This window comes from Anopheles merus, chromosome 3L (genome assembly GCF_017562075.2).
Source record: "Anopheles merus strain MAF chromosome 3L, AmerM5.1, whole genome shotgun sequence".
Taxonomy (NCBI): Eukaryota; Metazoa; Arthropoda; class Insecta; order Diptera; family Culicidae; genus Anopheles; species Anopheles merus.
The window spans coordinates 13048822-13071959 of NC_054085.1; the positions used below are offsets into that span (position 1 = coordinate 13048822).

Consider the following 23138-nt stretch of genomic DNA (forward strand, 5'->3'; position numbering starts at 1 on the left):
GAAACGTGTTCGCAGCGGGCCAACCGTTTAATAATGCTGAATGCAGCATGTGGTCATAGCTTTCAGACTGCAAACATATTTATACCCTTGCATCTAATTAGCGGATAATCTGGGAGCTTGGAACATAATGTTGAAAATCATTCCAGGGAGTTGTACCCTGAAAATTATTTCAATGTTTTTTATATTGTCATTTTTATTACATTTGAAATTAGACTACCTTATAACACAAATATGAATGCTCTAAATGTGTTTCACGAATTGACAAAAAATATCCCATAATGTAGAACAAAAACACATATGGCTCTTTTCCAACCGAACATTTCATAATTCCATAATTCATTCCTTAATAACTTTGATAAATTGATATGACTAATTTGTTGCATAAGACACAGCGCGCCCTGGTGAAATTCGAGTAAGAGAAACATGTTCACAGTTTTTTTTTTAAACACACACTCTCTCGCGTTGCCCACAAATGCATCACAACACACGCACACACACATGTCCCAAGGCAGCAACAGCGTGTCAATGATCTGGCCATCACTCAAAGTCGGAGAAAAAGCATATGTCAGCATGTTCCAAAAAGTGACCTCTCTTCGTGGCCTCTTGCGCTTCATGAGAGAGAACAGCGACCGCCTGCTCCATGACAGTCTCAAAAAATCGGAGGCTTGATGTAATCCAGATCACATCCCGTGAGCGCTTAAAACCCACGACGACAAAGATCTGCACCGTGTGGGAATGTGGGAATCATGGGAGTGGTGGTTAGAGTGTACCCCTTTTTTTCTAGCTCTCCCAAAACACATACACACTTGTCGAGCATGAACGGCATATTTATTCCGCTGGGGTACAATTTATCAAACAAACACACAGTGCAGCAATTCGTTGGCACGATGGGACTCCCATTTTAGGGCCAGGCGATTAATGAGAAGGGCTTTTCTGGGATCGGTTTGAAATACGCGCGCTGTCGTCACACAGGAATCGATTGCCGCACGCAGATGCTTTGCTCACGCATGCTTAATTCGATTGAGGTTTAAGTGCCGTCTGGAAGAGTGCTATGCAAACCACCATCAACCATTCGTTTTGTAATTACTCAAGCACGCCACGATCATAAGAATGAAGGCTTTATGCATTGCAAGAACTCTACTAGTAAGATAAAAAGACACTCAATTGAACCGCGGTAAGTCGATACGGTGCACTTTCAATGACTTATTTTGTTAATGATCGGCTGTTCATTGACAGCCGATGTCAATATTGCCCGTAAACGTTGAGAAATTGTGTGTGAAGAAGCGAGGTGGTACTTACTTGGAGAGGAACTGTCCGTAAAAATTTATGGCACCGATTTCAACGCACACCTGGAAAAATGCCATTTATTACGAATGAAATCGATATCCTGCCCTCAAGGATTCTTTGCAACCAGGTCCACACATCCCAATCCAATTCAGTCTTGAGCATTACTCGGAACAACCTGGAGGCCAGAGCATCGGAAGCAAGCGAAAGGCTACAAATGTGCGTAATTCAACTGATGAAGTCGACATTCTTCGCCAGATGACCGCCTACCATCCACTGCCTGCCTACCTGCAGACTCTCTGGACTGGGCGAGAGGAGTTTAATTTTATGGCCCATTCGCTTAATCACCTTGATCATATCAAATTGCCCTGCTGTTCGGTGGCCTCCAATAAACTTGCGTAAGCAGTACCGATACGTACAACCGCACACATATGAGTCGAAGAAAGCAACATTGAAATTATCACCACCTTGAGTCACTTCAAAGGCTAGTAGACACACGCTTCATTACCTCCGACGCGTTCGACTGTGGCCGTGTAGCAACGGTACCGAAGCGGTTGATGTAAATTACGATGGACATACATTTGACCGCAAAGGAGACCCCAGATATCAACATATCATGTCAGCGTTTAAATATCGTTTTAATGGATGATTAAGACGTCATACTAGAATGCCCCGGTATCAAGTTATGTTTGAAATGTCAAGTAAGACTTGAACTATTAAGTGATAATTATGAACAATTTTATATCTTAGGCCTCAGGCGAAAAGTTACAAATCAATTTTAATTTAGATTCAATTGTAGAAACATATGTACAAAAAGCCTTATTTAATCAAATCAAATTAAGAAGACAGAACAAATCTTCTTCTTTCTTCTCTGGATCCTTACAAAAACAAAGCGATTTTTAAATGTCTAGAACAGAGCCATACCACAAGAAAGCATACAAGACATACAAGGCACGAAACAAAGATAACCAATTGCCCATTCCCAACACCAACATGTTCCTTCCTGAATTACGCGGCATAAACGAAGCAGATCGTATCCTGTCAACACATTCCTTAGTGGAAGAAAGCGTGGTGCGCGCGGAATCGTGGCGCGACTAGAAGAAGGACGAAGCACACTGCTACTAAAAGCTGCACATAGGTGCGCTCTTTCAAGGCCCACCACCCCACGGTAGTACAAGAGAGTACGTCCTGTTCAAAACAAAGAAAACACCCATCAACACTTGAAGCTTGTAGTGTTTTGTTTCCTGCTCTGAGCTGGTCCTGGGCCATAAAAAAAACTCCCCTTCCCAGTACATTTACTGTCGAGTAAACGCTCCACTCGTCCAGAATAGTGGGTAGCCGTCGTGAAGACAAACAAACACACTACACATGCCAACGAACTCCCCACGCCCGTTGCACACACACATGGCAGAGTGTGGAGATATACACTTACCGTTTCCTGCCACTAGCACACAAGAAGTGCGCGTGTCTAGAAACCGTTGGGACGAGCGGGTTTCAACATACAGCGACCAGGACACCAACCCAAAATAAGAGTTAAAAAACACAGAAAACAGGACTCGTTGGAACTAAGTTACAGCGCAACAAAAGCAAAAACAACAAAAAATGAAAACCCACCGACGACGACAACTCTGTCTCATCAAGGCAGGACTTTTCACGAATTCTTGTCACGTGATTCGGGAGTATTAGTCCGTGGCAAGGAAAGAGATACAATTTGGTTTACAGGACCGGGGTAAACCCTGCAAGGCGGACGCAGAGCGTGGTAAAGGCATGGAGTAAAAGGGCGCCACCAGAATTGAAAATTCCACCGAAACGATAACACAGGTAGTGTTGTTGACGCCCTGGAGAGGCGGAAAGGAAGAAGCAGCAGCAGCAGTTTGGCTTGCACATAGTGCGTTTTTACGTGTTTTCAAGAAGTAACAAGAGCCCTGCAGTGGGAGGGCGAAAAAATGAGAAAATCCACACCACGATTGCATGTCGGAAGGAAATTGTTCCAAAGGATTTTCACATTCACTCGAAGTATCATACGAAGGAGAAGCCGGAACAGGACGAAACCGTCAACTCGCGGAGACGCACGATATAGGGAGAAGGTAAGAAAAATTCGGAAGAAAATTGAGAAAATGAGTTTAGCGTCCATTTTTCCTCATTCGGCTGATGGAATGGTAGATTACAGTTGGAAGTACAGTGTATGAAATAGTTATGTGAACTTAAAGAAAAATGATTAGTTTTATTGACAATTTTGATGCTCATTTGAAGATGTAACATATTCAGTATCCTTTTAAAATCTCTAAGAGATCTTTTGAAATCCTATATATAATTATTGAAGAGCTAATAGAAATATATTGAAGATACCTTACAGATCTACCTACAGATCTATTGGATCCTTCCAAATCCAAAGTCCAAATTTATTTGAAATCTATTGGAGACCTATTGGAGATCTTGCGGAGATATATTAGACATGTGTTTGGAGATGTTTTGGGGATCTTTTGGAAATCTAATAGAAATACGGTGGAGATCTTTTAAAGATCCACTAGACATATGTTTGAGATTTATAGGAATATACGAAGATGTCTGGGACATATGTTAAAGAAATGTTAAAGGAATGATGACAATTTCTACGGTCAGTGCTATGCATAAAGTTATATTTATAAAGCCTAAATTAAACGCTGTTGTCAAACTCATTCTACTCACTGTACATTATTCTTTGTTACAGCCGCCATCCTTTCACTCCAGCTACTTTCCTCTACCCCGCCATTGTACCACCTAACACACGAAATCAACCCCAAGCTCATCCTTAAAAAGTAGGCGAGAAAATATCCATTGTGTTCCTCTCACCCCCCAAACTCGAACGACTGACGACAGTTTCCGAGGGGTTTCCTTGTACACGTACGTCGCTTGCCATTCCACTAACACAGTGGAATTTCTCGTTTACCTTCCACAAGGGAGCGACCGGTATCCAAGATCAAGTTCAAGATAAGGTCGAAGGCAACCCCCGAAAAAAGCGACGACCCTTTGCAAGCGCTGATGTCCACACAACATGCTGCTCTGTCCCCCGATGGCAGGGCACCTCAGCGAGCATGTGTACTACACCTATATAGGCACAAAAGGGGTTGCAGTTTCATGGTGCTGCTGCTGCTGATAGTCTACTGGATTGGGGCAGAATTTAGCGTACGGGAGTGTAGCGGGATCACAATGCAGGAATAGCGCGCACGTGCTTCACCATCACCCAAACACCATTCCTCCGTAGCATCGTTCCCTCTCGTTTGCCACGTAATGTGATAAAATGGTCGAAGGGTTCCAAGGACGAAAAGCGACACCACCGACAGACTACGTGGTGGTGGGGTTGTAGTAGCATTTGGCCGAAAACGGTTGACTGCAGGTTGAATCAATAAAAATACCTTTTCGGTCTTAGTGCTTCTGTCTGCTCGGTTTGGGGCAGTAGCAGCACGTACTGGTCTCTTGTCGTCGACCTTTACTAACTCATTGCATTAGAAAATGGACGGATTAGGAACAAAGGTGTAAAAGACATTATACAGCAAAGCTTGACTTCTGTGAAGTTTATGGATCACGAAACAAGGATATTTACTGATGTTTGATTTGAAAACGAGAAATTGAAGTACTTCCAATTTAAATACAAGAGAAAAGAAGATAGCTCTGCTCTTTTTATGCACAGAACGCTTCATTCTCCTACCGACAGTCACCGAAAATGTAAGTACCTTTAATAATAAGAACGCCAATTTTACGATGCCGCAGTAAAGATGCTGTCATGTCGAAACATTGTACACCGAACTGCCAAAGACTACCGCCGACTTAAGTTTTTGCCGGCCACGTTGTTGTTCCCCGAGCTTGTTGTTGACAGGAGAATACCACTTTCCATTTTTTACCACGGCTACCGAAAAATCCCTCCAAAACACACCAGAACACGAGCGCGTCCTGAAAGTCTTGGGTGCGCTCGTGACTGCAGGTTGGTTGTTATCAAAAAGGTCCAAAACTCCATCATGCTCACAGCGCACTCTCCTCCCTCCAGGATCGTGCTTCACACAAATCGAATATTGGCGCTCTGGAGCAGGGGACACCAGAGAGCTAACGAAATAACCTCAAGCAAACAGTAAAATTCACGGAAGGGAGCGGACGAGCTGCGAGAGTGTAATTGGTTGTTGTCCAACGGATGGGCTCCGGCGCGGTTCTTCGCCACCGTTTTTTTTACGCGTTCTTCGCAGAAAAAAGGGAAGAATGCTTTCGAAGGGGCGCCACCAAAGTCATAAATTACCGGCCCCAGCCAAAGAATTATCGACTGATTCCAGTGCCGGGAAGGACACGCTGACTCTCGTTCTTTCCCTCTCTCGCGCACACACACTCTATTGACCTGTCCTGCGGTGTTACTGGGTCTGCATGTTTTCAGCCTTGTACGAAAATGACTGTTTGGAATAAATTATTGACAAAGGGCAATAAGGAAAACCGGGGGCAAAAATAATATCAAAAATATAGTCCGTAGGTTACCATGGAGGAGGCGAAGGTGGTACGGGGAGAGGGAAAGATGGGAACCAACAGCCGCTGCGCGCCCCAATCCAACACAATAGACGGAAAATTAAAGTTAATCAATTCCACCTGCTACCTAACGATACACCAGTGGCTATCCTTGAGGCAACGCGATATCGATGGGTATTGAATGGACACCACACAGGGCAAAAGATGTCTTTTTAAGCTTCCTTTCAATGTTGCTGTCTGCGCATACAACCTAAAAAAGCAGTGAATGGAAGAAAGCTTGGCAGCGTACATAAATCTTGCAGAAAAGAATAGGTCATCTTGTCAAATTAACAACAAACATTTGCAACGGGCACGTTTGATGATATTGTTTTATTTTGTGCATTCAAAGTAACAAAGGAAGAAGTCTTACTAAGGGGCTAATAAGACTTAGCGGAACTTGGGGCAAGTGTGCCGTGCATTTTTTCCATAAAAACTTCAGTTAAATGATCAATCGTGTATACAGTTGGATGCGTTCCAATGTCTAGGAATACGGAGCCGAATTTCATATAGATCAATCGATATTTCCCATTGTTTTGAACTGATTTATGTTGAGTTTCAAAATTGAGCAGAATATTATAATTTTTAATCAAACCAAATAAGCTCTGAGAAATCCTGGGAACAATCAACCGAGAAAATATTTACACCACCGTATAGCTGAGAAAACGTGAAATTTTTTGTGGGGTTAATTAAAAAAAACTTTCTTTTTGTCACTGAAAAATTCAATTTCAAAAAAGTTACAACTTTGGGGGCAAAAGATCCATCTCTATTTGGGGCAAGTGTGCCACCATCTTTCATAGGCGCGAGCTGTCAAAAAAATTAAACATTGTTATAGCGTACAGCGGTATGGTGCGCTTTTACGAGCGAATTCCACCCCGAAAAAACAGACCAGCAACAAACCATATTCAGATACAGTTTGTGATGAAAAAGGGTACATTGGTGACTCAAGACATGTAGGAATACATACACTAGTGCTACAAACGTAACAATTTCCAATTATCTAAGAAATACGTTTATTTTAACCAAGTGGCCGTCTTGCCCCATACGGGTGGCACTCTTGCCCCATAGCCCAAAAAACACCTTTTTAAAACGCTTCAAAAAAAGGTTTGTTTGCACTTTTTTCAAGCGAAACTCATTTATAAGTGAGGAAATAAATGTAAAACGGTAATGCGATTTAAATCGGCTTTTGATAAACACGTTCTAATGAGTTATAACTTGAAATGCTTAAGATGGCACACTTGCCCCAAATTCCGCTATCTGTAAACAGATGAAAATGAAACCTCTAAAAACACAACTAAGGCCAAATTTGAAAAAAAAGCATCCAAAAAATCAGAATTTATTATACGGATTGCATAGCCACAGGCGCATTTCTTCTATTTCCATTTAAATAAAAAACTACAAATGCTGCTCAATTTTATTTCTTTTTTTATTTTTGATTATTTTTATTTCAAGAAGTACGCAAAACAAAATTGCTACCGACCAACAAAACAAAAGCCACCAAAACAATCTGCAAGCAATAAGAAAACCACATCAATATAAAAACCCAAGAAGTAAAATATGAAACCCCACAACTGTGAAAACACACAGTCCCAGAAAGTGTGGGAGAGAACCGAGCCCCGTAAATTGATTTCACTTTTACGAGTTTTAATGAAAACGAAGCAAAATTTATAATCAAACTCACGACCAAAATCGAACATAAAACATTCGGAAACGCCAACCGCACAAGCTTCGCTTCCGAGTAAACCGAGAAACGCGTAAAAATCACAAATAAAACTTCAGGAAAAAGTTCCACACCTCTTGTTTTGGCGGGGGGACTGCGTGTAAAGGTAATGTGGTAAGCCGGGCAGTAAAGTTTCTTATTGATTTTTTCCCTCACTTTATTTCTTCTCAACGCCTCCGAAAGGCTGCTGGGGAAGTTATATTCTCATGTGCTCACCAAAAAAAAAAGATGCCTTGGCTTCTAAACATCCTTTCTCCCGTCCGTGCGGTGCGTGGTGATGTGTTTTTCTTTTCTGATTTTTTGTTTCTGTTCATCCTGCACTTCCTAAACTTTTGCTACGCAATCTAATAAACGAAAGCGAAACACTTGATAATAGCTGCTGACGGCCGAAGGGAAGAAAAAGCGTCCCTCCTTCTCCTTCGCACCAAGCGGCTTTCCTGAAAGGAAATGAAAATATTCCGTTTTTCAAACCACCAACCCCACCACCCCAACCAAAACCAGGAAGCAAAACTTCTCTGACCCTAGAAGAGAGCAAGCAATATGAAAGCTGTGTTGGTGGTGTAGGACTGTTCCTGCCTCTGCTGCTGCTGCTTGCGAGAAGTATTAAGGGGATGTTTATTTAGCTTTTTTGTGTGTTGCTTCATAGCTTCAAGCAACGTACCACGCCACGCCACCGACTGGTACCCTACGCAAAATCTACACCCATTCATTCGCTGCTTGGAGGTCCTTTTTGTTGACCATTAATTTAAAAAAGTCTGATAAAAAGTTTTCCTATCGATTTGGCCAGTAACGAGAAAGAATTGTTATCGAGAGCGCACACGAGTGAGAGAGGAAAGTTTTGTTTTCAACCCAACCCCCAAAAGAACTTTGGCCATTGCTACTCGTGCAATCGATTTCGTGTAAAAGTTTACAGAACACAGAACAGAGCAGCAAACGCTCAACATGTACAAAATGTTTAAACATCTGCAGAACGTGCAGAGAGTTCGAAGCTTTTGTAAATTAAAGCTACTTTATGTGAAAACTTTAATGCATCGATGAAAACCTGTCAGTGGAAGCTGTATTTAAAGTAAAAGTTTATTATTAAACACCATTTTTGGACTCGCCTAAACATGTTTCAAACATGACACAACGCAATAATAAAGACTCTTAATAAGGAGGGTACAAAATTGTTATGTACAACAGCAAAAATTGCAAAAGAATATGATTAAAAAAATCAGTGCACAAAATTATGTACAAAATAAAACTTAACGAGCCAAGAAGAAGTAATTAAGCTCGTGGAATGTGGAATGCACACCTGACCAGGAAACTATGGCATATTATCGTCAACATCAACCTACACGCCATTACAACAAAACAACACAATGATTGCTTTAAACATTAAGATTTCCGAATGTCTTTAGCCTCTTTTCATCCTGATTCTTTCTTCTTCTGTGTAATATCGTCATCAACAAACTATACAAAGTGACTGATACAAGATAAAAATTTCATTTTTTACTCGTTCTTTACTGAAACATTAAATGCAAAAAGTAATCCTGCAAACGGTATCCTGAAATTTTCCTGCCCGAAAAAAAATCATAATTTGCGCTTCGCAAGCATCCAACTAACACAATTTTTTCAGCTCAAGCGCAAAAGCTGATTAAAATGGTTGACTGTCGATTTAGTCCCCACTTAGGATCGGGGGAAGGAGAGACGACTTTAATCGTGTAATCAACCAGCAGCAGCAGCAACGGTTAACAAACTAGCCGCAGTCATTTTCCTTCGCGCCACACTCATCGCGCCTTGTTGCCTGCCGAAAGAAAGACAAACTCACGGAAACTGTCGTTTAATTCGGGTAATTTTCATTAAATTCTTTTTGTCTCTTCATCCCACAACGCTCTCACACAGCCTGCCGTTGTAATGATCAGCCGTCGCTTGCAACACCCTCTCCCGGACATTCGTTTTCCACCCAGTTTTTCGTGAAGCATAAGATGCAGGAAATTGTTCTTATCGCCTTCACCCCCAGAGGCGCTAAAAACTCACCAACCAACCAACGCCAAAGACACAGCGAAAGGAGAGCGAGAGCCTGCCAAAAGCGGGGAATATTATTACCATGTCTTTTCGGGTGCTTTGGCGACCGGCGTCGAATCCACCACCCAAACAAGGGCGCAAAATAATGGTGAAGGTGTTTCGAAAATTTCACCTCCCTTGCGCGAAGAAGCAACAACGGCCAGACCAGTACTACATTGAACGCATCAGGAGGACCCACCACCACCGGTGCCTGGAGGGAAACCAAAGCTCTCCCCAGGCCAACGGCTGAAACAACTGGAAATATCGGAGATAATTTTATGCAGATAAGTATCTTTTAATTTAAAGCCCAGTCGAGCAGCTCCCGAACATTTTGCACAAGTAAATTCATTAACGAAAGATCTCCAAAACCGCTCTGGCCATCTCCTCCAAAAGCACGAGCAGAAAGGCTATTGCTTGTATACATCATTTTGAAGCGCACAAACGAACCTCTCTCCCCTCTAGCTCTGCGACCAAACGTCAGTATCGGGTACGATCGGTACGCAGCGATAAGAGGCAAAATGTTTTGCACTTTCTCGCAAACCGGAAATGTTGTTCCTTGGGCTCGAGATGACGCTAACGACGAAGCAGCGCACGGGCAAAGTCTTAAGTGAGGTCCTTTTCCGTACCGCAAATGATTCCTTTGGTGCTTGGTGCTCAGGCACACCACCGTTACATTGGAGAGAGTTTGGGGAGCATTGTTACCGCTTCTTCCAACAGTTTGCTCGCGGCACAAACTTTGATCTCAATTACTTTGTCCACCCAGTGGCACGTTCGAGTAGCGTAGCTGCTAAGAAGCTGCACAGTCGGGTTCTGTGAACTCTTGGGTAGGTCATGTCGGAAGTTTTCTGGCAAGATTGGCTCTCTTCTTTCGTGCAAATAAAATAAGATAGAAACAAAGTTTAGACAAGCCTTGCAGCCTTGCAGCCTTGCAAAATAACAGTTTCGCTACTTGATATACAACACGTTTCTCTCTTAACTAGTGATGGGTAAAGATGGTAAAAATACGGATTAAACTCCGATCCAATTCTGGATTTTTTAAGAAATAACAGGAATGAAGGTCCACCAAGCATTTTTTTTTAAATCGTGTGGATCCTTGTGGAGCCGTCTGGAGTCGTGCAGAGTCATCCGAAGACATGCGGAATAATTTAGAGTCATTCGGAGTCAACCAGAATCGTCCCTAGTCGTCCAGAGTTTGCTGGAGATTAGTGATGGGGGTTTCGGAGCGCACCAACGGCTCTGGAGCCAGCTCCGAAATTGTCTAGAGCCAGACAGAGCCGGCTCCGGCTTCAGAAACCGTTTAGCCCATCACTACTGGAGATGGCCGAAGCTGTCCGGAGTCGGAGTCGTCCGTCTGGAAAGATCCCGAAATAATTACTCTGGACGACTATGGACGACTCTGGACGACTATGGACGACTATGGACGACTCTGGACGACTCTGGACGACTCTGGACGACTCTGAACGACTCTGGACGACTCTGGACGACTCTGGACGACTCTGGACGACTCTGGACGACTCTGGACGACTCCAGACGACTCCAGACGACTCCGGATGACTTCGGACAACTCCGGACGACTCCAGACGATTCCAGACGACACTGGTTGACTCCGGACGACTCCGGACGACTCCGGACGACTCTGGACGACTCCAGACGACTCTGGGCAACTCCATGTGAAAGTAGTGGTTCCAGTTTTGCCGTAGTTGGAATTGAACTAACGATAGTTAGAGTTGAATCGTAGTCGTGAGTGTCCTGCAGAAAGCACACCACTACTCTTGACGTTTGAAATTACTAACAAGAGAACGCTCTCCAAGAGAGCACAACGAACTAAACAGGGGACAAGAAAATATTTCATCCTCCATGCCAAACGACGATATTGCAGTTGTCTGCCCGCGGATGCTACATCCTTTCCCTTTTTTCTCAAGACGCATCACCACCCAGGACATTACAAACTCTCTCCAAAAACTCTTCACGTTTCGCCTTCAAAGTTTCATCCACTGAAGCACTGGTATGGAATGAAGCAGTGCAAACCCCGTCTTAAGCGCGGGTCTGGAATTTTGTAAGAGGTGCTCTCAAATTAAATTAAATATTTCATCCGTTTTCCAACCTGTCCGCGAAAGCACGTGGAGCACCCTCGCTTACCGTTTTAAACCAAAGCCCAGACACTTCGCCAGATCCTCGCAACTTTTGGTTTCTTCTTGGAAGGTGTCTTAAGGACGCAGCAGCAACAACAAAAAATCCTTTAATCTGATTGATGTCAACGAGATGACATTGTTAAATTAATTAGCGCGTTACGGAGAGTTAACTAGACTTTCGCTTCCATTTTGCGTGTTCGAAACACTACAGAGTGTACACAGTGTTGAAAAAGAAGGGTGTAATGGTTGGAGATTAACTCTGTGAAGGCGTCTGTACAGCGCAAAATTTACTGAAATATTCTAGAAAAATACAACCTCTGTCTTCTCATTCAAAATGAACTATAATTTTGCACGCATTTTTACAAATTTTAAGTGACTCAATTGGAAGCACCAGTCAAAGTTAAAGGAAATTTGATATCACAAATTCATGTCACAGGAACTCAACATATGATGTTGTGAATTTTGGCACCTGATATCACAAATAGATGTCGGATGTAATTCCTCATATCTAAGTCGTAGCACATGAAATCATAAAGTGTCTTACATACGTAAAAAAGCGAAATGTATCATAATGATCCGAGAATCTAAACTCATACTCTAACCTACCTTGAATGGTTGGGCTTATCAGCAGTGCCAGAAGCGTCGTTACCAACACCAGATAACCCATGTTGGAATCTTGGTGGAATCTTCAATTCCACCGTGCAGCAAACACTAGGCCCTCAATTTTTAACACTTTACACTATATATCTAAAGCACATCGAAAGCACATCAAACTATTCTAGGTCGCCTCAAACGCAAAGAGCAGGAAGAACAAAAACACTGCCTATTACACGCTCACGATCACTTCAAAAACTTCCCTTTTTTTTTGAATAATTTCACATCATCGATGTTTCACACAGCAAGCAGTTTGCTTTTAACAACACACGCACCTGAAAACCCCGCTCTTTATCCGGAAGCTACAACACCAACAGAACCTTTCGACATTAATTTTTCTAATTCCCTCAATATCACACCACACTTCGCACCTTTTTTTTTGTATCACACACACAGCACCTTAACAACACGAAACATCGATTTCACAAAACCACGCCGAAACCGACAGTCGTGTTTCACCTGGAGCAATCGTGGTTACAGATATTTCTTTCGCTCTTTGCTTTGGCGCTACGCATACACACACAAGTGTGTATGTCTCGTGTTGTCTCGCCGGGGTCGCCCGAAAGCCTTAGCTCATCATTATCATACTTTTATGCTTTTCTGAACAAACAGATCCCGCACAAATATGTTCGCTCTCGCTCAAGCTCCGTTCGTCCTGCTAGGGCCGACGATGTTGGGAAGAAGCATAGCAACGTGTATCCTTGCGCTTCATCGCGCTCCTTCCAAACACATACCGACGCCACACATCAAAAGCCGACGACGGCAACGATCGCATAACATTGTTGCTGTTGGAATTGGGAAAATGCGTGTGTCTGTATATGCTGAATTCGACACCTTGTCGCCCGGGAAGAACTTGGCACAACCAAAACACTGCGGTCGCCTCTAATTGGGACCCTTTTTCTGGCTCGGGGAAGCTATCAGCGCGCCTTTTGTTGTTTCCCGAGTTTCCCGTCTGTTGTTCTTACAGGATGCGTAGATATGCACGACAAACGCCGCGATGCGTCGTAGTGAACGCGGATAACAAATTTGTTTACCAATTATTTCCTTCTATTTACACAAGTTTGTTCTCACTTCCTTCTCTCCGTTTATCTCGGAAGCTCCGCTCGGTACACCGCATGAAGAGAAGAATGGTTTAGACAGGAACACGCTGGAATTAGAAAAACAGACAAATGGGATCAGTTTATTAAGGGTGTATAGATATGTAAATCATCGGCTTTGGTCGTGTTTTTCTAAGATACACAACCCGCCTTGGCAATTTGTTAGAAGTTTATGATTTAAATGTGTAATTTAGCTGTTTGATTAAATTATTATAAATAGCCTCTTCTTAGCTGCTTATTACGATCAGATCAAAAGCGCTTGTTGCGCCACAGCGCAGAAGAGAACCTCTTCTATCTACCAATTATTTAAAAAAAACAGCAAAAAGATAACCAGTACACTAAGCGTTTAAATTTTGTTTGCACAGAAACAGTGCCACTATATAATTTTACCGCCCGCTCATTCAACTCGAAGCCAAGTTTGAAAATAAAGTCGTGAGCTGGCGCGACGCGCACGTTAAAGATCAAACACGCAAAGGCCAATCGGAGCTTCCAGGCGTAGCAAAAGCGCCGCCATATTTTACCAATAAGGAAAAACGTTCGAGGAGCGAAGAGAGAGATTTTACAATTGCTAACCGCAGAAGCTTAAATGTTAAAGTTTAGATTGTGCGGGCGCGAGCAGATCGGCTGCGAAATCAAATGGTCCCTCCGCCTCTCTCCTCGCTGTAAGTGTAGCGCTTCGACAGATTTTCACCCTGTGGCGTTACGGGGCGTGGATGGGGCAATTGGAAGCATTTTCCCCCGTTCATATCCGTGGCAAAGGCGATTCGACCCAAAATCTCGCATGCAGCACACCCCTACTAAAAGGTAGTTCAATTCCATCCCCTCGGGCTTATGATTGCTGCTCGCGCCACCTTCATTTCGCAGTAGGCTGCAAACGTACAAGAGTTGCACAGCAGCTGGCTTTTCACTGGTGCCATCACACACACACACACACACATTCTATGGTGTTTTGCATACGGAATAGTTTTGCAGAATTTATGGATCACGATTTGGTCATATATTATAATTTCATTTTAAAATATCTAGAACACACGACAGTGCAGCGATGGCTTTTCTTTTGCAACCGTGGGGGTTTCCTTTTGAAATAACAATAATAAAAGTAACATTTTCATAAACGACAATATGTTACTCCTGAATAAAAAAATAAAAAAATAAACGACAATACATAAAAGTCAGATAAAGCATGATCATCTTAATTCTGGATCAAAAAAGTATCACAAAAAATAGTAAATTCAACATTTGTTCAACAAATATAACCAATTTATCAATTGATATCAAAAATGTATCCGTAAAATTAAAATATTTGTTCAGCCAAAATCACAATCTTATCAGTTGAAATCACCAATTAAGCAGTTTACATCACCAAATTATCAGCCAAGATTACGAATTTATCAGTTAAAATTACAGATGGACCAGCTAAAATCATAAATGTATCAGTGAATATGACAATTTATCAGTTCAAATCACAAATTGACCATTTCATGTCACAAATTCATCATTTCATGTCATAAAATTATCATTGAAAATCACAAACCTATCAATTGATATTACAAACATTACAACTGGGAATGTGTGAATACTGTGAATATAACTTCAAAGGCTCGTTTCCGCCAAATCCCACAAATAACACGTAATGTTTATTTGTGATATCAAATGACATCATTAAATGTTCACTCATATTATGATAACGTAGCCCACCGAATTCATTAAATGAAAACCTCAATTTCGATTAACTTGTCATCTATTGTTCCTCAAAACAAACGACAATTCACCATATGTGCGTAATAGCATACCTAACAAGGGCCCAATAATGCACTCCTTTGAATACAGCTTACAACTCTTAAGCCCCGCAACAAAGTGCAGCATTCACAGAACAACAACAGCAAACAAAAACTAATTTAAAAACACCCTATGCAGCCGCCACCAAACGTCCATCCAAATGATGGACACCGCAGCAGCAGTGGAAATTCAACATAACACACTCTGGGACTGCCCAAAAAAACACAAAAACAAATTAACCATATGCCTCGCACCAATAGCACCAAACCCAAGAGCATTTGCACAAAACAGTTCAAATGCTACACTTCTTCCTCAATTTCACAACAGCTGAAACGGCCCGGAGAGCTCGTCAAAGTCAGCCGAAAATAACACATTTATGTACAACCGCCGCAAAAGGATTAGCACAGCATTTCACGGTCAGCCGCCGCTACCACGCACGTGTGTGACAGGGCAGGTTAAATAGGAGGTTATTTTTCTTCGGGCAATAAAATAAGCTCAAAAGCAAGCTGGCTTTCGAAGGGAGCAAAAGAACCTTTAATTGTTTCAGTCAGAACTTCGTGGTTTATTACAGTGGTGCAAAATTTGTCAGAAACAGTTGTAAATTAATACTTTTTTTTTTCTTTTCCCATATGCTAAAGACTACATTCACGCCATGCGTCACAAATTTGGTTCAGTCCCGCTGCAGAACATAATCGAAAACTACAAAACTCTTGTTCTTTATCTTGACCACAAAAGTGCACACAACACAACACAGCTTCTCTCTCCCGGAGTGTGTGAAGAGGGATCTTCAATTTTGTTTAAATATTGTCTTCATTTTTTTCTATCGCCTTTTCTTCAAATCCCTTCCCTTATACACCACCATCGATACTTTTTTTTCCTTTACATTTCTCATTCCATTTTTTGGAACATTTCCTTCGCAGTGCTCCGCGTTCGTCGGGCCACGCGGAAACATATGGTAACGTTGCCACCGATTATTTTTAATGGTTCTAACCAGTGCTGGGAAGAGTTTCATTGACGATGCCCGAGAAGCCGCCTTTGCCGAGATCTGTAAACACGCGCACACTCACACAGACATAGACAAGGGACAACTCGAAAAACGACCAAGACACAGACATCCGTATGAACTCCGTCCACATAGAATGTACACAAAACTGAAAAGAAAAACGAAAATCAGTGTTTTGGTGAACATTTTTGTTTTGTTTCTTGAAGCCATCCACCCAAAGAGTGCCCCGGAACGGAAAAGACATCCCCGGGACCTAGGTGTATAGGCCATGAAAGGCAACACGAATAACGACCGATTCTCGACGCTTAAATGTGACCGTGGGGTACGTTTTAATAAACAATCGCATAAATTTCCTACCAGAGCTTATGCAGTAGAATAAGAGCGCAGTAGAGGATCGTTCAAACCCGCTCGCTACCGGGGTGGTGGTGAACACACCAATGCCGATTAGGCCAATGTGTTCCTCCTCTTAGGACCTTGGTTCTCTCCCCGAACTCACCAACAAAAAAAGGTGCGAAAGAATCTTCATAAACGCCACTTTTTCATGAAATATACTACGACACATTCTGATCGTTGTCCCGCGGGATCGATGTCGTTTGTTTCCTTCTTGTACCCCTCCACCACAGGAAAACCCCACAGCGATGATCAGAGAAGGTTTTCGTTTGGGGGACCACATGGAGCAATGTTACTTTTCCGCCCAAAGTTACGCGACGACCAAAGACACCAGCGGCTGCCTCCCCCGCTGAGATTATAATTGATTTTTAATAACACATTAGAATCCTTCACACACGCAACGCTCTCTGGTACGGTGTGGAGTCCCTCTCTCAAGCGTTTATAAAATGAGTTATACTCTTTAATTTTATGTCACACAACTCTTCCTCGGTCGTCTCGTTTCTTCCGGCTAATATTAAAGATGCGGAGATGAAAAAATGACTTTAAGGCGAGGCCTTTGCATCGTCGTCATCGGCATTGTTGTAGTGAGTGGCAGAAAGTAAGAGAGCAATAAAATTTTATTACCGTGCTTTATCGAGCTGAATAAATTTGAGCGCACCATATTTTGTGAGGCAGCGCGACGACGCACACACCTAAAAATATTACCAGATATCAGACAAAGGCGAGAAAATATTAAATACTTTCCTCTAGCAAGCATTCCGATAGCTTGGTGAGGTAAGTCAACAGTGAAGAGAAGTCTCGTTTGATTTTGAAGCAAAAAATGTCCTCAGTAGCATCGATATCTAAAATTGGATTTAATTAATCTTAACGATGTTCGTCGGAAATTCCTACACCTTTAAAATTATTTCAAAGTACCTACGTATTAAAGAAAAATAATTTATGCTCTGCAAAGACTTTCAAAGTGTAACACTAAACAGGATGCATCAAAGAAACCTTTAAATAATCACGATAAACAAACAATCCCTCAAGAGTTCCTCAGCCCCCACAATCAAATAAACCCCAACGCCATGGCGCCACCAAAAAGACGAAAGACTTTAGAGGACATCACTATCTGTCTACCTGTGCCCTGTATACCGGGAGACTCTCCCGCAACAAAAGGACAAAACCAACATCCTGAGCGAGAAATGGTTTTATCCTTCAAATTGGCGTTAAATTGAATCAACAAGGGAATGTTTGCATTCATTTTTTTTTTTTGGTTTCGGCTACTTCATTCATTTTAGGTCCTCTGCTTCTTGTTCCTTTGTTTTTCGTCCTCCACAGGGAAATTAGATTTCCTTAACGATCTTAGGTCTCCCCCTTACGCCACCACACACACACTTAGGGAGACTTCTCATTTCCGCTTGGAAATTTCTAAAAAAAAAAGAATGAAAAAGAAAACAGCCCAAAGACTTTAATACAGCTCCAGACCTGAATAAATTCTACCGAGCGGAAGGACAGTTAATAGCCGGGAGCAATGCGAAAAACCAGCAAAACCAATCCAAAGGGTCGCCGCGCATCAGCTCTCCCTCAACAATGTGTGTGTGTGAGTGTTTGCTGTCCTTTTTGATGTTCTCTTTAGCGTGACAGCAGTGACGGCGACGGCTATTGAATGGATAGGACCGGGGAGAGAGCACACACCAAAAAAACAATCTTTGAAGTGTGTTTGTGTTTCACTTTTAAGGTGATTTCGTCTTTAAATGGGACGTGTTTTAAACCTGAAGCACTTCCCGGGAAGTGATATCGTAGGGCGCTTAACAGCAAGCGCGTGCAGTAAAGTTCCAAAACGAAACTGTTTTTAAAATCGAGCGACACAACATTTCCAATCGCACTCGGTGTGGCCGAAACACGCCTGAAAATTCCGGACGGCACCTGTGACATCATTAATCACGCAGCTCGAATATCTCAAAAACGCCTAACGATCCCGAAGAAACATCGACGACGAAAATTGTCAACCGGGAGGAAACGTTTACGTAGAATTAATGGATTTTCAAGACCTTTCGAGAGCGAGAGAGGTTGTCATCTCGATATCCTCAGAAACCTGTTAGGCTCGCGTAAAGGAACATCATCGGGCATTCTGAAAGATTCGGGTAGGTTGTTGTGCGAAGCGCTCATTACTCAACAGAACAGAGGCTCCACTTGTCTACTTCGTAGCATTGGTGACAGTTTACAGGAATCGATTCGTAAAGATGAAGCAAACATTAAAGCAGCCACCAGAGGAAGAAGCTGTGCTATCGGATGTATCCCACTCGAGAAGTAAACCCTACCATTGCCGTGAAAGACGTAAAAGAGTGCACCATCATTACAAAACACGCAAGGAGTAACTATTTTCCTGGACGGACATTCATGCTGGTCATAAGCGTGGCCATAAAATGTTACATTGATTTAACCTGCCTGGTGGAGTGTTATTACTGACACCAACTAACACCACACCAGCGCTAGTCGTAAATCGAAGGGAAATGAGCTTTTTTTCTTGTGCTTCTCTCCACTCTGAGTATGTGTTCTGGTTCTGTTTAACTTCCCAAGAGCGCCTGAAGGTTCTCGGGCATGTTCCCAAGCATCCTCGGGGACCTTACTTTTCGCTAAGACACACACATACGGCGCAGTAAATCCCTTACTAAGTAACTTTATTTTAATTGCCGTCCCCAAGACTTCCACGATACCTTGGCTTGTCTCTTCACGCTCGTATATACCGATCTATAAGCCAGAGTAAGGGAGAATAATATCATTTACATTTGTCCTCTTCGTACTCCGCCAACATAAAGGTTCTTTCCACCTTTATTGTCGCCGGGGAGAGAGCTCCCGCGGAAAGCCACTCCGGAATAAACGGTGGATCAAAGACCGGCGATCAATTCTAGTTCACATCCCCTTTTACCCCTTCTATTTGTCGCTAGAGCTTAACGAAGAGCCCACCGCTACCATGTGCTCTCAGTCTTTCTAGTCTATTCCGAACAGACGAAAACTAAAGCACGAAATGTACCTCACTAACTACTTCTCCAGCAAAAGAACAGGGCACATATGGCATAAAGTGGGCTATTATCTTGGCAGCACAATTTTTCCACATTTTTCTCCTAAGTGGATTGGTGTAAACCAGATATGTCAAACTGGCGGCCCGCGGGCCGCATGCGGCCCGCGACAACTTTTGATGCGGCCCTCGGGAATATTTGGAGATTTTATAAGGATCAGATGAGATCAATCATTTTGCCGCTAGATCTTTGTAACACTTTTCCTCAGATGAAATCTGATGTAACCTAATTTACGCGAACGTACAGAGCAGCTTAAACCCTTACGAATTATATCAAATGAAAATCCAGTCTTGTTCGATTGATTGATTTTTGCGAATATTCCGTCCGAAGCCTTCCAAACTGTCCAAATTGTTAAACCAGTCCAAAGGCCTCCAATAGCCGTAAGAACCGTCCAGTACCATCCGATTACTAGAAACAAATCCAGAACAGATATTTTTATTTAAAAAAAAACAATACAGGATCCATGCGATGCGGTCTAAATTTCAATTGAATTCCGAACAACTGAACGCGAGTGGCAAAATGTGTTTTTTTTCGCGTACTAGCCAACCGATACGAACAGCAAAACCAGAATGCTGACAGAACGAGATACCATGCTGATGTGTTAGTGGAGTACAGTAAGTGTGTACGATACAGTCTACTTTTCATACACGCGGTTAATCATTTCACTTTTTTTAATATATCTACATTCCGCTAAGTTTCCGTGTATAAGATTTCTTTTGTGTAATTTATATTTATTGCTGCAAAAATAATAACTGTTTATAATAAGATATATTCGAGGGAGAATTTTGAGTGTTTAGTTTTACTTTAAAAATTCGAACAAATAAAATTAGCACAAAAACTACATTGAACAAGCGTACAAATTTGTCTCCACAATTTTAGAGTATAGATAACACTCTTTTTAATTTACTTTTCATAATTAAGTACGGTAATCAATTAATGCTCAAATCGAGGATGAACTGTCCGTCACTCAATCCAGAAACAAATCAGTTATGCTTTCTCTTACTGGCTTTTAGGATTAATTGTTTAACAGAGGGAGACAGTGTCCTTTTGTTTCGTGTGGGGGTCCGACTGCAGTGGTAAGTGACACAGACATGATAAGGCGTGGCGCCACGGGAGTGACAAATGTTGAAAAATTAGTCAATTTTGTCAAAACTGCTTATCATCTGCAAACATGAGCTTCCTTGTGGACAGATCAAAAGCCTACACATGAATAAAAAAAAAGTTACGAAATATTGTCAAAGATTAAAAAAAAGTATCAAAAGCTCACGATTTCAAAAAATTGTCACCATTTCGTTCCTCTCGTGGCGCCATGCCTATTAAACACACGTTTGCAAAAATAATGGTTTTAGTTGGACATTGGCATTGTTCGTCTTCTGCGTTATACCAAGCTGATAAGTAGTGGATGTGGAGCGTTCATGAAAGCTGGATATTTCTGCGATTTTTTGAATTTGATTAGATTATTTTTGGTTTAGTGTGATAATCACATTTTATTTCTAGTTCTATGTAAGTAAATCACCTGTTTGTTTTATGCTGTAAATTAGAAGATGTGAGTTTTAATTTGACATTGTTTCTAGAAAATGGCTTTACCAAACCGAAAGCGTAAAATTGCCGATGAAGGTCGTAAATTCCATGAAGATTGGGAGATAAAATACTTCTGCAGTGAGTTGAATGGCAAAATAACTTGTCTAATTTGCAAAGCGGTGATTAGTGCTGCAAAAGAATATAATGTTAAACGACATTATACTTCGAATCATGGGAAACAATATGATTCTCATACAGACGAAATAAGAGAGGAAAAGTTCAACTTGTTGAAAACGACGTTATATAGCCAGCAAGAAAGTATAAGAAAGTTTGTTAAAAGCAATCAGTCAGTGACCAAAGCAAGCTACGAAATTTGTTATTTATTAGCAAAACACTCCAAACCATTCAGTGATGGATCCATCATTAAAGAGTGTATGCTTAAAGCAGTGGAGTGTCTGATACCAGAGAAAACTCAAGTGTTTCGCGAAATTTCGCTGTCTAGGAATACTGTGGTAGACAGAATCAGTGAAATTGCAGATAATATAAGCCACCAGCAGAGATCAATTGTCCAAAGATGTCTATATTTTTCATTAGCGGTAGACGAAAGCACTGACATTCGAGATACTGCTCAAGTAGCAGTATTTTTTAGAGCTTGCAGCGAGAACATGGAAATAACTGAAGAGCTTCTGGAACTTATACCTCTTCATGATATTACAACAGGTGACGATATTTATCGTTCTGTTTGGGATACATTAATTAAGTATGATCTTCCGTTCGAAAAACTTGCGTCGATTACTACCGATGGAGCAAAAGCAATGACAGGAAATACAAAAGGATTTGTGGCTCGAATCTCACAAAAACTTCAAGAACTTCATCCAAATCAAATTATCAAACGTTTTCATTGCCTGATACACCAACAAGTATTGTGTGTAAAGTTTTTAAAATTAGAACCAGTTTTGAAAACTGTTACAAACGTTGTGAATTTTTTACGATCTCGCGCTTTAAATCATCGACAATTTGATACATTTCTAAATGAATCTGATGCTGAATTTCAAACCATTCCGTACTACACGGAGTTTCGTTGGTTGTCCTGTCATAAGGTGCTTAAAACTTTTTGTTCAATTTTACCAGAAATAATATCGTTTTTGAAATTGAAGGATGAAAACAATAAGCACATCACGGCACTTCAAGACCAATCTTGGCAGCAGGATCTCGCATTTCTTTCAGACATAACAGGACATTTAAACGATCTAAATTTGAAAATGCAAGGCAAAAATCAATTAATAACCAACATGTACGACTCACTCAAAGCATTTGTAGTGAAGCTCAAATTATTTGAGTCTCACATCCTTAAAGATGAACTGATGCACTTTCCAACCTGCGCTAAAATTAAGAACTAGACTGATGGATTACATTTTGACAAGTATGCATCGAAAATAGTTGAACTAAGAAAAGAATTCGAAAGCAGATTTGTTGATGTAAAAGACTTGGAGCACATATTTTCTTTTATTGTTGGGCCATTCTCGGTGGAGGTCGAGAAGCTTCCACATGATATTCAATTAGAAGTAATTGACTTCCAGAATGATTCTGAATTAAAAGAGAAATATAGAGAGGTCGGAAGCCCAGCAATATACCGTCATCTAAATGAAAAATTCCCTATCATGAAAAAGAGGATAGCAGAAATTTTGAGCTACTTCGGAAGCACATACCTTTGTGAAACGGTGTTTTCACATATGAAAGCAAACAAAACAGCTCACAGAATCAGAATGACCGATCGAAACCTGAGCAATGTTTTAAAAATTGTTTGTTCACAAACAATACAACCAAATATCGAAGATATTACAAACAACAAACGGTGCCAGGTTTCAAGCGAAAAATACAAAAATTAAAGTTGTGTAAAATGCTCTATTTTATTTTTAAATAAATGAA

The 23138-nt window shown here is 41.5% G+C and overlaps 1 protein-coding gene across 12 annotated transcripts in view; it reads right to left on the reverse strand.

Moving 5' to 3' along the window:
* Positions 1 to 23138, reverse strand: part of LOC121598356 (protein sax-3-like) — a 135188-nt gene that overhangs the window by 65084 nt on the left and 46966 nt on the right. For all 12 annotated transcript variants that reach the window (XM_041925046.1, XM_041925039.1, XM_041925042.1 and 9 more), the window contains one exon: positions 12310 to 13504. In XM_041925046.1, the coding sequence (XP_041780980.1) occupies positions 12310 to 12370 (61 nt within the window). In that variant the 5' untranslated portion in view covers positions 12371 to 13504. The remainder of the gene's footprint in view (positions 1 to 12309; positions 13505 to 23138) is intronic.